The sequence below is a fragment of the Molossus molossus genome, unplaced genomic scaffold, assembly GCF_014108415.1.
Source record: "Molossus molossus isolate mMolMol1 unplaced genomic scaffold, mMolMol1.p scaffold_m16_p_9, whole genome shotgun sequence".
NCBI lineage: Eukaryota > Metazoa > Chordata > Mammalia > Chiroptera > Molossidae > Molossus > Molossus molossus.
Window position 1 is genome coordinate 101137377 of NW_023425403.1, and position 15790 is coordinate 101153166.

At 44.1% G+C, this 15790-nt stretch overlaps 1 protein-coding gene and 1 pseudogene across 4 annotated transcripts in view; one reads left to right on the top strand and one right to left on the bottom strand.

Annotated features, from left to right (window-relative positions):
* LOC118622478 overlaps positions 1-10763 on the top strand; it is a 53975-nt pseudogene extending 43212 nt beyond the window's left edge.
* The window catches only part of RUBCNL (rubicon like autophagy enhancer), a 65034-nt gene continuing 59006 nt past the window's right edge, over positions 9763-15790 (bottom strand). For all 4 annotated transcript variants that reach the window (XM_036250522.1, XM_036250519.1, XM_036250520.1 and 1 more), the window contains one exon: positions 9763-14607. In XM_036250522.1, the coding sequence (XP_036106415.1) occupies positions 14495-14607 (113 nt within the window). In that variant the 3' untranslated portion in view covers positions 9763-14494. The remainder of the gene's footprint in view (positions 14608-15790) is intronic.

The window sequence follows — 15790 nt, forward strand, 5'->3', positions numbered from 1 at the left end:
ATCGGGAGAGGTCTTAGGAAATGTCACCACAAAGGGGGTAAAAAAACCTGTTTTCAATCACGACCTATGTGACCTCATGAGAGACACCATAGGCACAGATGGTATTACTGAAGATAATGCAGAAGATATGGAAGGACCCCTACCCTTGAGTTATGGGACATCTTTAAAAGAATAGGGACTACAAGGGATAGGAATCTATATATACCCAGGGAGTGGCAGTCACAAGTTGCTTGAATGCAGATAAATACTTTTGTCCATCTTGGGAGTGTGAAACTATACATACTACTAAGGTCTACATAAGAAGCAGAGACCCTCATATAGATTTTAGAAGGTTAACCAAGCCCAAGGGTTTTCCTACAGAGCAATCTAACCCCATCCAGATTAATGTCATTAGTCAGCCTTTATTGGGCCACAGAAAGGTTGGGGACTGAGGCTATACATATCTGGTAGAGACCCTGGAATTCTATTCACCATTCAGAAGAAGGTTTCAGAAAAACAAAAACTGTACAGAGGAGAATAAATTCTGTAAAATTCCTTGTAGTTAGGGGATAATGTAGCCCTATTCCAGAGGAGAAAAGAAAGTCAATGAATTGACTTATATATAAAACCAGTGGGGATGAAGTAACTCCATTCTGACCCTCAGTTACTGCATGTACATACCCTGGTGGTTTTTTGTAAACATGAGGACCTTGAGAAACCCAGAGAAAACTATAAAGATAAGGAGGTTAATAGTGTCCCTAAGAAACTCAGAGGAACCATGAAAAGAAAGAGATTAATGGTTGCCCTGACCTCTGTAAACAGCTCCTCTCGTCTTCTCTTAATGGTGCCAAAAGCGGCACCAAGAAAATGTAGTTTTTATTCCTGTAGTTTGTGCCTATATAAGCAAGGAAAGAAGAAGGCTCGGGGCTGCAATTGGGGATCTATACCTCCACAGCCCACGGTGAATAAAGTGCTCCTTTACAATTCGTCTGTGTGTCTCTGATTATCTCGCTGACAGGTTACAACAATATTCTCAAGGCATGAAAATTGTTACATATCCATTTTTCGTATCCCTGTGTCCCAGTAAGAGGGTGCTTAAAAATGTCACTTTTCTCTACCTAGAACTGAAGTGAGCAAGTCACTGAGGAAATTTGTTCTCATGGAAAAAGTCACTGAGGAGCCTCTGATCACTGGTGTTTAAATGTCGGTGTGCATGTCTTACTCAGAGTTGGAGTAGTAATCTAAAAATAGACTCTAATTATATACAATTTATTCTCCAACAAGTTTTCACTCAAGGAACGCTCTTTCTAGGACCTATATATACAAAAAATAGATATCCATTTTTAAATCCTTGGGAACATAATTTGGGTTTTGTTGCTTGCTAGATTTGTTATCCACTAGCTGTACATTGGGCATGTCATATGAATTCTTTGAGCTTCATGTTTAGAATGAAACTAATAGTGCCTCACCTATAGGGGTTTTGATGAGTTATCATTGAGACTTTGTACATGAAAACATTTGCAAGCTATAAAATTCCATTTTAAGTATTATTTTCTATTAGATACCCCATAAACTATCTCTGATAATCTAGGTGAGCCTACTTCAGTCAGTGAAAGACTTTAAGAGCAAAGTTGGGGTTTTCTTGAGGAAGAAGAAATTCCACATGTGGACTGCAGCTTTAGCTGCTGCCCAAGTGTACCAGCTCTTGCTGAGGGCTGCCTGCACATCTCAGGTTGGCCCAGCCAGCCTCACAGTCATGTAAACTAATTCCTTACAGTCAGTCAGTCAAATCCACAAACTGTGTGTGTGTGTGCGTGTGTGTGTGTGTGTGTGTGTGTGTGTGTGTGTGTACACTACTGATTCTGTTTCTCTGGCAGAGCCCTGGCTGGTACAGTGACCAAGAGCAGCTTTCTCCCTAGATGGGGTCATCTTCTCTCTTGTTCGTCATAGTTAGTGATGTTGTTGCTACAGTGCCAGACAGGGCAGGCCTTGGTACAGATGTCAGCTACGCAGTTGGGGCGTACACTGACATTCTAATTTTAACATTGGCTTTAATGGCATATCCAAATGTGAATTTCTGTCTAAGGAGCTGTCATAAATCTTTAAGAAAAAGACTAAAAGATAAGTGAAAAATGGGCAATGAAACAGACACACAAAATATGTCATGAACATATGCTAAGATGCCCAGTCTCTCTTTTTTTTTAATCCTCACTCGAGGACATTTTTCCTTTTTTTTTGTTCAGATAGAGTGGGAGGGAAAGAGAGGAAGAGAGAGAGAGAAACATCGATGTGAAAAGGACACATCGAGTGTCTGCCTCCCACACGGCTCTGACCCAACCAGGGCCGAGGACAAACTGTAACCGAGGTACGTGCCCTTAGCGAGAACTGAACCTAGGTCTCTCTGGACCGCAGGCCGACGCTCTAACTGCTGAGCCAAACCGACCAGGGCCTCAGTCTCAGTCTCATTTTTAATTAAAGCAATATGAATTAAATCTTTGAGACATCATGGTCCATACATCAAGCAAAGATTTAAAAGAATAGTGGTAAATTTATGTGGTTCATTGCATGTCAATTATACTTCAATATAGCTATAAAAAATAAAATAAAAGAAATAATGGTGTTGGGAGACTGCTGAGAAATAAAAGTTCTCAGGCACAACCAGAGCGCATATAAATTGATTCATTATTTCAGGAGGGCAATTTGGCAACATTTATAAAAACATTAATTTGACCTAGCAGTAACCATTTCCTAAAATTTATGTTAGAGCAAACTGGTGCCAAAGGGGCAGCTAAAAAAAATAGAAGACAGAAGAAAGAAAGGACAGAAAATCACCATTCTAAGGAAATAATTAGACCAATGACAAAGGCATAGATATGAGAAAATTGATCCTAGGGTATTTATAATAGTAAAAATTTAGACAAAAAAGATTAGTCAAATAAATTATAGTCAAACCATGGGATACAATATATTTAGGCATTAAAATAACTATCTCACAGGACAGGATATGTTCATGCATTAAAATAACTATCTGGACCAATGTGAATTGTCATGAAAAGATAGGCGATATTATTGACTAAGAGAAGCACGTTACAAAAAAATAATTTATTGTATAATCCTTTTTTCATGAATGTAGAAAAATAGATAAAATATGTATACACTTTCAAACTTTCTGGATTTCTAGAGTGAAAATAAATGACTTTTGTAATCAGAAATAATAGTACCTTATCTTTCCATTTAGAGAAAAATTACAACAAATAACAAATATACAGTCATCCTTCAAGAGGGAGCTGCCTTTACAATTAAACAGAAATTGAACTTATGCTCTTATGATTTAGGACTTCCTGAGGCTGTAACGGACCCCCAGTGGAAATACTTCTCAAGGTGTGTACTAGAAATAACTGTGCCTTTCCTGCAAACATCTGATGTTTACCTCAGGGCCTGACTCACATAACGAGAGTCCTGCTCTCTGCATTTGCTGTGGGAAAGTTTTGGGCCAAATTTGTGTTCTCTTTAGCAACTGTGGCTCAGCCTGCACTTGCATGTTGCATTCTGACTTCAACCTTGAATTCACAGTATATCTGCTCCTTTTATCTTCACCCTGATTTTCTCACTTATTTTTACCATAATTAACAATTCATTAATTCACCAATATGTATTGAGTATCTGGGATGTTCCAGATGACACTGAAATAGAATAAAATATTCATGATCTCTGCCCTCAGTTTAGATGCTATTGAGACAACCATTGTCAGAAGTGAACAAATAAATTAATTATAACTTGTGTTAAATAGTACATCCAAGTAGGAAGAACTCCCACTGAGATAGAAAGACTCAGGGAACACTCCAAGGAGTTGAACTGACTTCTGAGGTAGGGACGCAGCCCAGTATTTTGCAAATGGGAGGTGTGGGGGAAGAACAGAGGACAGGCGTTTCCTGTCCTCTGGAAATGGAGAGGGTACTAGTGTGGGTGGAACACAGCCACCAGTGGGGGAGGGCGGCTGGGGTAGGGTGTTCAAGATCTTGGCAGCTGACATGAGGAGCTAATACTCTGAAGGCATTTTGTAAGCATCCTTAAATGCCTTCCTGAACACTAATAGGAATATATGGAACAAAACAAACTTTAATTCTCTATCTTTTCTCCATAGCAGCAGTTCTCGAATTTGATGGTCACTGGACCCCCTCACACTCTTGAAACAGGTGGACTATATCTATATTTACCATTTTAGAAATTAAAACCGAGGAATTTTTAAATTTTTTTTTTAATCCTCACTCGAGAACACTTTTTGCATTTATGTTCAGATAGAGCAGGAGAGAAAGCGGAGGGAAGAGAGAGAGAGAAACATCGATGTGAGAGAGACACATCGATTGGCCGCCACCCACAGAACCCCAACTGGGGCCGGGAACAAACTGCAACTAAGGTAACGTGCCCTTAGCAGGAACCAAACCCAGATCTCTCTGGTCCGCGGGCCAACACTCTAACCACTGAGCCAAACCAGCCAGGGCCTGAGGAATTTTTTAAACACAATAATATACGAACTATACTATTTTTTATTAGCTGATGGAGAAATGATGTCATTACATGTCATGTGGCTTCTGGAATAATCAGAATTATATTTGTGAGAACTAAAAGGACAGTAATGTCTTGGCATTATTGTGAAAATAGGTTTGACATTGTAAACTCCAGAAAGGGTCTACAGACCCCCTAGGGATCCCTGGCCCACACTTGGGGAACCACTGCTCCATGGCAGCTTGATGCCCCTTTTCTTTTGCATGTCCTGAAACCCTTACATCACAACAGTAAAACAGCTACTCACAAAGAACAGTCAGGGAGGTGGGAAGAGGTTAACCAAAGAACTTATATGCATATACGCATAGCCCATAGATACAGACAATAGTGTGGTGAAGGCCTGGGGAGAAGTGGGGGCTGGGTGGAGGGGGGCCAAGGAAGGGGAAATGGGGGACATCTGTAATACTGTCAACAATACAAACAAAGAACAGTTAAGGGATTATTTCAAAGCTCTAAACTTGCAAGAACAGAAAGGATGGGGAGGAGATAGCAGTGAAACTTTGGAGCTGAAAAAAATCATGTGTGTGTGGTAACTGCCATAATCTTGGCCCAGCTTTCCTTTTCGCCTTATTTTCTTCCCAGCAGGAAGCCAGAGGGGCAGCAGGTGCACTGAGAGCTCCTTAGATGAGCAGGCCTGAGGGGCTAGAGGCTGGGGCTTGAGCAGGGCCAGCCAGGGCAGCCCTGCCCCAACTGTCTGGCCACCTGGGCACTAAAGCAGAAATACCATGTCATGTGGTCATCAACTTCAGAGGAGATGCTTCATAAAGGAAGTTAACCTAATTGGAATCAAGTTTGGTCAGAAAAGGGTAAAAATTCTGCATTTGTTTGTGCTTGTGTTCATGATGTCTATGGAGTGTTCCCTGGGGTACACTGGGAAACTTCTCCAGGATCCTAGGACTGCTCTACAAGCACAGGAGAGCATCTGTGGTGCGACGCTGAGCCACTCCAAGCCTCGTGTGAGGAGGAGCTGCTCACACCAGCGTTTTGATCAAGTCATACTTCAGCACCTAGCTGAGGCTGAGAAGCTGGAATCAGAAGTCAGTTCTGATTGTTGTGGAAACTGTAAACTTTTTTTTTTTTTTTTTTTTTTTTTATCCTCACCTGAGGATATTTTTCCATTTTTTGTACAGATAGAATGGGAGGGAGAGAGAGTGAGAAACATCAACGTGAAGGGACACATCGAGTGGTTGCCACCCGCACAACCAACCAGGACCGGGGACAAACTGCAACCGAAGTACGTGCCCTTAGCGGGAACCGAACCCGGGTCTCTCCAGACCGCAGGCCGACGCTCTAACCGCTGAGCCAAACTGGCCAGGGCGGAAACTATAAACTTTTGAGGCTACAAACCTGTCTAGAGCAGGCACTGGGTCTGATTCACACTTATGCCTAAAGCCTGCCACAAGACAGATGCTCAATGATTGATTTTTAAGTTGACTCAACTCAGGAGTCACCACTGAGTTCCAGGGTGTTTATTGGTTACCCAAGAAGCAAAGACTCAGAAGACAGGCGACAGAAACCTGAAGATTAAGGTCAGTCCTCCTGTGCCCGGAGAGCTCCATGCAGACCCACAAACCATGAGCACCCTGAGTCGGTCACGGCCACCAAGAGCAGGCAACCTGGGTACAATGACTGGCCCAAAGGTGGCATGTGCTCTGGAAGACTGGCCAGAGTGTGGTTAAAATGTCACATTAGCTCACAGGCCACAATGAAGAGCCATAGCACAGGATTGGAGTCCACCCGGCTATCTACAGAATTTAGGGTTGTCAGAAAAATACAAATTGCACAGGTTATGTTTATACTTAAAACTTATTCTCTGTTTATATGAAATTCAGATTTAACTAGAGGGTCGTATATTTTTATTTGTAAATCTGACAACTCTAATAAATCTGTGTCACTATCCACACCAGCTCTCTCATCTAAAGAGGTGCCAATCCAGGCTCTGACGATGTAAGAAACTGGCGGGAGTGACTCTCAAGAATGCCAACAGCAACTTAAATGTCCCTTGAGAGTGGAAATCACAGGTGTTAAGTTTTTATGGGTATTAGCATCAGATAAGAGTAATTATTCTGTTACATCTCTGTAGTGTTTTACATTATAGCGCTTTCATGTTTATGATCTTACATTATCATCACCAGGTTGCAAAGTGGGTGTTACACCCAATTTTCTAGACAAAGAAAAAACTTAGGCTAAAGGCCCTGTTCAGTGTCACCTGACTTGAAAGTGTCTGAGCCTTCCAAGGTACATTTCCTGTTAATTCTCTGCTCTACATTCTCAACAGCGCTCATTTGACTCTCGTGGAGTCCGTAATGAACAGAGCACAGGAGAAAGAGTTCAGATCTGGGAAACTGGAGTCTACAGTCAAGCCTTTACCCGAAGGTACCCTTATATGTCTGGCAACAGTACTTGCTCAATAAAAGGCCTATTGAATGGCTTCGTTAATTTTTTTTTTTTTATCCTCACCCAAGGACATTTTCCCATTTTTTTTGTTCAGGTAGAGTGGGAGGGAGAGAGGGGAACAGAAAGAGAGAGAGAGAAACATCGATGTGAAGGGACACATCGAGTGGCTGCCACCCGCACAACCGACCAGGGCCGGGGACAAACTGCAACCGAGGTACGTGCCCTTAGCGGGAACCGAACCCGGGTCTCTCAGGACCGCAGGCCGACGCTCTAACCGCTGAGCCAAACCGGCCAGGGCAATTTTTTTTTTTTTAATGTTGAAATTTGTTTAAAGTGAATGGGGCTGCAGGCAAGAACAATGTGATGGGGGTCAGGAGGCAGCAGAAGGGGATGCTTCCCCAGTGAGCAAATAGAAACTGCCCCACCTCTGCCTGGGGGGGGCAGGGCTGCGCTGTGGGTGGAAGTCTGATTGTCAGCTCCACATCGCTGGACGCCAGGACGGAGAGCTGATGCTTCAGGCAGCTTCCTCACCCAGCCCCAAGTGCACTGCAGACGTGTGGAGAGGAGTGTTTTCTCCCAGCTCAGCCTCCAGGTCTCACCTGATTTAACGTCGGCCAACACCCTGCACGGGAAGCCCCTCCGTCATGAGCCTTCTGAGTCATTTCCAAAGGAGATGAAGTAGAAAATTACATTCTCTATTTGTCAACATCCTTTAAAGCATGCTTTCTGAAAACAATCATTTAAGGACCTGTATCTTTGATTTCTCTTTTCAAGCCAGTAGGGAATTATTTAAAAATAATTATTTAGAAATCATAGTTCCCTTTCTCACACTAAAATCTGAACTAATACTTCTACAGTGATGTCAGAGCAGGCAGACTGAAACACAACTGGAAACACGTAACGTCAAACTGAGAAAACAAGCCCCGCCACTTCCCCACACGTTTGGGGACAGCTCTCCTGCCCGAGAGGACCGGGCTAAGAAACTGATCACAGAGTGAAGGCAAATTCTGTTCTTTTCTCTGTATGTGTTTGAACCTCAACCTGTGCCCCCAGACATTTCTTCTTTCTCACCTCATCCACTGTGTTCCCTTTAGCTCTGGTCTCCCCTCCCCCTGCCTGCGGTCAGTGTCCCCTTAGATCTTAGAACTCAGGCCTGCTTAGCCTTCCTCTAGCTGTGGCCCCCACCCCAGGTGATGGGACAAAAGCCAAGGGGACATGCTCATCCCAAGTCCCTCCCTCCCGTTTTAGACTGTGCCCTGGGTATTCCAGCATTCCCTGCCCAGTGGCTCCGATCATTGCAGGGCTGCTCAGGACCTTTCCCTCGGTCCAGACGATAACATTATAACTGACCCAGCTGTGAATAACGGAGAAGGAGCAAAGGGAAGGCCAAATAGTCCAGGCATTCCATGTTTGCAGCTTTGCCAGGAGAAGAATGGACACCTGCCCACTGGAGTCTGGTGACAGAGGGAAGGCGCTTGTCTGTGAGTCACACCTGCAAACAGATCCTTGGCAGAGGAGGCGTGGCCACTGCAAGCACGGGATGGTTGAGATATTTCATCTCCTGAACAAAGAAGTTCCCTCTCTTGCTCTCGCTCTCGCGCGCTTATGGCTTGTGGGGCTGGCTCTCCGGCTCCTGCATTTGCCCACGTGGCCCACAGCCAGGTGGACCCCACACAGGGGACTCATGGACTGTACTGGCCTAATGCTGTACCAGACCCCATTCCTACATGGAGTGGAAACTCCGGACACTGAATAAAACTTCTAGCTCTACTGGATCCCAGCTGCACATCTTCCATGACAGGAAAATGGGACTTTGGAAACCCACAGATATAATTCCACACAAACAAAAATCACTCATTCTCCCATGTGAGTCTCAGATTTTTCTAGAGATTTTGTAAGAACCCTACTCCCACTAGCAATGAAGAAAAAATCATCCAGACATTTCTCTGATAACAATCTCCTAAAGGTGAACTGTGCTGCCCCACTAAGACCAAGAGCCAGCCCAGGCAGCTGCTTGTGGGACAGAGCCAGAGGTGGCAGGAGGAGAGGGGCAGGCCTAGCCTCCCCCAGCCATCCCTGAGACCCCATGCAGAGCAGAGCACCAAGGGCTCTGAGAGGCTAAAATTCAAACCTGTCCTTAGCGTCCTGATGAGGGCCTACTCATCATGGTGGGAGGGTAAAACACATGTTAATTTTAAACACTGAGCTATACTATACGTGACCCTGCATTTGTTTTTTTGTATAGGCTCTGCAAATGTTAGTGATGGGCCTTTCCCATGCCTGCCTCCCTTCCCCTTTTGATCATTTTTCAACACACTGCACATGTCTACAAGCTCTCGCTCTTCTCCTTAAACTCTGATATCTGCTTCTACCCCATTATTCCACTGGAAACAGCTCCCAGAACCCATTGCAGTCATCGATCATTTTCCCTGTTCCCAACACTCTCTCTTCTCTTCTCTTCTCTCTCTTCTCCCTCTTCTCCTTCTTCTCCCTCTCCTTCTCCTCCTCCTCCTCCTCCTCCTCCTCTTCCACCTTCTTCTTCTCTCTCTCTCTCTCTCTCTCTCACTCTCTCTCTCTCTCTCTCTGCCTCTGACACAGGCCCCTCTCTTTCTCCTCCCCTGGCTTATCCAGCCCCTGAAGGTGAACCAAGGTCTTCTTTCTCCCCCCCAGGACCCCACCCATCCCTAACCAAACTCAGGAGCTCTGGCACCAGTTTTCCTCCCAAACTCCCCTTCTCAGTTCATTGCCAAGTTTTCCCACAGAGGCTCACTGACAGCTCTCACTTCCCTCTCAGGGGTGTCCCTCTCTTAGTCAGCAGGGCCGCCTTCTTCCCAGATGGCTCCACCTGCAAGCCTCCCCACCCCAGGCCCACTTTCCTGGTGTGTGTCCTCAGCGTCCGTCCCACAGGCTGGGACTTGGGTGAAATCAATGAGGCCAAGTTGGGCCAGTGGACAATAGAACCTTCTCTTTATTTGCAACTTTGAGAGTTTTATAACAGATTTCTTTTTGACATTAAATTTTTTAAATTGTATGAAGACATCATTTTTCTTGAGTACTGAGTTTTGGAGGTTCCCTTCAATTGCATGCCTGAGATGAGTGCCTCAATCATTTCACCCCAGTCTCTCCTGAGCCCTGCTCCCACTTTTTCAAGCATCCTTCTTTTCTGTTTCCTTGTGGCAGCCCTCAGTCACCAGCCTTCACTCCCACTCTGATTCATCCTGCAGATGAATGCAGCATTTTCTTCCTTGAGTGTAGGTTGAGTTGCGCCCAGCTCTCTGTCAAAATTCTTCAAAGCCTCCCTGCCTCCCGCAGAGTCGAAGCCCCCTCATGCTCACTAGGCTCCATGCTCTGGGCTCTGCTGACCTTTCCAGCTTCATTCCCAGCCAAACCCCTCGGCTCTACGCTGGTCCACTCACCCTTCCCCAGGGAGGCCGTTTCTGCTGTTCCTCCTCTTCTCTTCAGTGGAGTCCAGTTGGCCCTTCGAGCGGCAGTTTCCACAACTCCTCTTAGAGGGTCCCAAGGGGGACCTGTCACTCCTAAGGTGTTTAGACTCCGCTTCATCTTAGAATGCACACAGTCTGACTTGTATTTGCCTCACCTGTCGTCCCGCCCCTGCCAGCTCCCTGGAGGTGTCTGTGAGCACCTTGACTGCAGAGTCCATGCTGTGTTCCCTGCGCCCGGCGCTGGACGGCGGCACCGCCATGTTTCTCTTCGGCCCCCAGCTGAAGCCTGTCAAATACTTGACAGATATTTTGGTTACTTCCTTCGTGGCCTCTGCATGGATCTTTCTTCATAGCAACATGGATCTTCTCTCTGCCTGATGGATGTCCCAGTGATGACTCGAACTTGATTTAAAAATGTGGTTTTGTTCTCGACTGGCTCCCTATCTCCTAGGATTGTACAATACAAATACCCACAGCTAAGGGCTGCAAAAGTGACCTTTCCAGTCATTCACAGGCAGTTACCCCACAGGACATCATGACACTCTCTATTTAACAGCCTCTCTTACCCTTGAAGTTCCTCACATGAAGCTTGGATGGGGAGGGGCCACTAAAACCTGTCCTCCATTGTGTGCAGAAGCCCTAGTGAGTTCAGCAGTGAGGACAGCGTGGGGCAGGCACAGGTGCTCTCACCGCCCAGCACCAATCCCCGCTCCACCCCGTGCAAGCGAGGGAGCAGAGGGCCCTTCCTAATGCTCACAATCAAGGTCTTCCTTGAGATTTGTTTGAAAATATATCTCAGTTTCTATTACATATGAAAATCAAGATGGTTTCATCTGCTTTTTAATGTGAGGTAACAGCCAGCAGCCCCCTAGACCATCCACCATGATTCAAACCACTACCTTCCAAATTCCTGGTCGTCTCCTAAAACCGGAGGGTAAGCAGCTCTCTCCGATATCGAAAGGCTGAGGTAGAAGAGGCAGTAGTATTCAGTTGCTGATGCTCTGTTTGGGGGATCTCTGTCTATACAGACACATAAATCTACAGGATGGAGCAAAAGTAGGTTTCCATTGTATGTGAAACACAGAACTTATTTTGTGTTATTATTAATTATTGTATTATTTTTCATACAAACTGTAAACCTACTTTTGCCTCACCCTCTATAGATAGTATAGTCTTTTATGTTGTTATCTTTCAAAGTCTTGACAAAGTTTTGTGTTGTTATCTCTCCTGTGTCTTGACACCTGAAGGTAAGAGGTCTGCTACTTGTAACACCTCTCACATGCCAGGAGCTGGGCCAGTTCTTTTACACATGCTACTTAATCATCATTTAACCTAATAACCCCAAATGGTAGGTATATTTGTTTCTTAGGGCTTCCGTAACAAACTATCACAAACTGAATGGCTTAAAACAACAAGAGTTTATTCTCTCACAGTTGTGGATGCTAGAAGTCCAAATCCAAGGTGTCTGAGGGAGAATCTGCTCCATGCCTTTCTCCTCACTTCTGCTGGTTGGAGTAATCCTTGATGTTCCCTGGCTTATAGACACACCACCCCCACCTCCGTCTCCTTTACGTTGTATTCTCCCTGTGATTTCTGACTATTTGGACAGAGATATCTCTGTCCAAATTTCCCTCTAGTTATGAGAACACCAGTTTATTGGATCAGGGTCCACCCTAATCCAGTATAACCTCATCTTAATTCATCTTCAAACACTCTATTTCAAAATAAGGTCACACAAATAAGGTACTTGAAGGTATAACTTTAACATTTCTTTTTGGGATACACAATTTACCCATAATACAAGTATTGTTCTAATCCTCATGGTAAATTGAGATGCAGAGAGTAACTTATACAAAGAGAGAGAATAGGTGGCGTAACTCAGTTTTTAATTTGTCTAGACACAATTATTACCATTTACTGGATAGCTGATTGTACCAGGCCCTCTATTGGGTGCTTCCTTTTTATTTCCAATCTTCATATTAACTGCATATAGTTATTATCCCCATTTTACAAGCAGAGACTCAGATAATTTAAGTAGCTGGCCCAGAGTCGTACAGATAGAAAGTAGCAGATCTGAGACTCAGTTAAAGTCACACAAGATCTGAGACTCAATTCTCACCCAACTGAACACACCAGAACATCTTTGGGGTGCCTCGTCCCCTCACTCCCTATATACTCTCCCTGGTTTAACTCCCTACCTGCAGCTGAGAGTCATGACTATAAAGAAAATGTTACTAGAATTCCCCAAGTGAACCTGTAAAGGCAGAAAATTAACCAGTGGGATCACAGCACCATAACTCGATGCCTCATGGTGGGTGAGAGTCTGATAAGAAAGACCAAGTCTTCACCTTCTTGCTGGCAGCCAAGGAAGAGCTGCATGGAAAACCCACGTGAGGAGTAAATGTCATTAAAGAGCAACACTTGTCACAACTAATTACTTCCCTACAGGGCGCAGCAAGAGAGCTGAAGCCACTTCTCTAACAGGCACCTCACTGGGAAGGAGCCTCTACGACCACATTGGGGAGGAACCACCTCTCAGCCAAATCTGTAGAGTGGTTATATAAATTGCTTCATTCTTGCTCAAAATAAAGAAATGAAAAGCATAACTTCCTAGCAGGTGCTGAGCACACTTCCTCAACATCAAAGATGTACCACTCGTCAGTGCCTTATAGACATGACACCCGGACACAGAGATTTTCAAGCAATGCATAAGCCACAGCACCTTCCTCAGGTCAGTGCAAGGCAATGTGAGAGAGCACTCAGCCACTGACTGAGGGGGGAGCAGTGCTTACAAGTTAAAGTTGTCTTTGCTCATATTATCTCAAAAGGATACCACAGAAGTAGGGAGTAGGAACACGAGCTTTGGAGGCAGGCCAACTCAAATGCCAGTCCCACCTCTACTTGTGGGAACCTAGGTGTGTTATTTCTCTTTTTGAAGCCTCTGTTTCCTTACCTGTAAAGTGGAGATACTGATATTAACCTCATAGAGCTCTGATAAGAAATATCAATGTACCACTCTGATCCTTGATTCCTAACATGAAATACAAGCTATGGGTAAGAATAAAACATTTTTTAAATTTTTATCTTATTTCTCTTATCCCATGTGACACTATTTCTATTTAAAAGAGATATGGCTTAAATAATAAGTGGAAGCAGAGACCTGGCAGAAACATCAGGATGGGGAAACAAATGACAGGATGCAAAGACACCAGGTTGATAGGAGACACTAATTTCTTTCACGTGCTCATTATTATCCAACTGAATAAAACACACACATGCACACGCACACGCACACACACACACACACACACAGGACTGGATGGGATTAGGGGACAACCTGTACCACTTTATCACATTGTTATTAACAATATTTTCCCACACCTTAGTTAAGTTTTCAAATATCTTATGCTCAATTTTATATCTATGAGACAATATCCTAAAGGGCAAGGATAAGGCTCTATTCACCCATGCATCGCTTGACTTCGTGTGTTGAACAGAGATGCCAAAAACAGCTTTGATTTGAGTCATCTGAAGGAGCGCCATCTAGAGGCAACTGATTCAAATGGCACCTCCACAGGCAGTTAAGCAACTCACTCATCTTGAAATAGATTTAACTGCAGAAATAATGTGTACTCTCCATACAAGCCCTAAAATAAGTAGTCTATAAGACTGATACAATAAGAAGTAGAATTTAAGCTGAAAATAAAGCCTAAGCAAAGAGAATTTTGGTTGTATTTTTGTTCAGTGGAAGTACCAGTTTCACAAACAACTTTACATAAAGAGGAACTGAATAATTCCTCTTGCCAGTTAAAATTCATAAAAAATAAGCTCCAACATTCAATACAATTTTAGTATTTAAAAATCTCTTAAAATAAACAGTAGCAGCAAAAACACTCAACATTTGTAAACAAAACTACCAGTAACAACGCTTCACTTAATGACAAAGAATCTGCATTCTTTTAAAAATACTAAAGATATAATAAAGAGAGCATTGGCCATTTTTCTTTTTACTATACAATACTCAATATCTAAACCAATGTTATCAATAACAGATACAAATTGGTGTTGTCAAAAGGTGTGGGGAAGTCTTTTTCACAGCACTCGGGGCATCATGTCGCTGCAGAGGACAAACTTTCCAAAAGTCTTCTCCTAGCTGTAATCCTTGCACACCGGGGGCACTCAGACGACCGGAAACACTGCTTGTGAAAGCAAGCTCTGCACTCTGCAAGCGAGGAGGGCAGCCATCAACAAAGGGGCTATCTTGTTTTCTCATATACGTACACTCATCCCCATCCTGGGGAGAGAAAGGGTCTGAGTCCAGAAACTAGGCAGGGTGAAACTCAGGGATTCTGAAGTCTCCAACAGGTCATGAACATGAGGCTCAGATGCTGCAGTGCCCCCCAGATCTGCCCAAGGGACAGTCCCCCAGCTCAGCAGCTCAGGAGGTGATGTTCCGTCCCTGGAAATGGCCCTAACTAGAGAGAGCTGTCTTGCTGAAGGTCATGTCCCCTGTTATCACCAGCTTATGTCAGGTGACTGACTGGTCAAGGTAGGGTTTAAAGACTCAGCTGTCCCCTTGTTCTTAATTGAAGACAAAGCTGGAGGCCATTCCTGCTTCAGAGCTTCCTGTGAGCTGTGCTGAGCCTTCACTGCAACCACAGGCCAGCTTCTCCCTCTGCCTAATCCTGCTGTCTTCCACTCCTGGGTGTTGAGCACAAGGATATTCCACAGTAAACTTTCTGCATGCAAATTGCTGCCTCAGAGTTTTCCTGTGGGGAACCCACCCTGCAATGCTGCCTAATGAGTCAGGAAAGACACTTGAGAGATGGGTCTGCTCATGACAAGGGTGAAGGCAGATTTCATGACTATCTCTCTCTCATGAAACAGTTTAGAGAACACAGTATTTCCTGGAGCACTACAAGGGTCTGCAAACCTTTTCTGTAAACAGCTAGATAGTGTTTTAGGTTGTGTGGGCCAGATGGTCTCCATAACAACTCTCAACTCTGCCTTGTAGCACAAAAGGAGCCACAGCTAACACTTTAGCCTTGGGCATGACCATGATCCAACTACAAAGTAGGGTGCTATTGCTTGCCCTGGTGTAGAAGAATTGGGTACAGGCAAAACAGGATCCACCTCCTCTCTCCAAACCCTGTACCAGGAGACATCACCTTTTATCCTGCTGCCCACAAATAGTCCTCCCTGTTCACCCAAAACTTTATCTGTTCCAATTCAACACATATGCACTCACCAGCATCATTATAATTTAAAGAAATGTTATTTAGTTACTATTAAGCTTAAGTTAATTTTGTGTTTGTAATTAAACTTTATTAAGCTTAGTAGCTTAATAAGTAAGTGCATTAACTTTGCACTTATTTATTAAGCTACTAAGCTTATGTTATTAATGT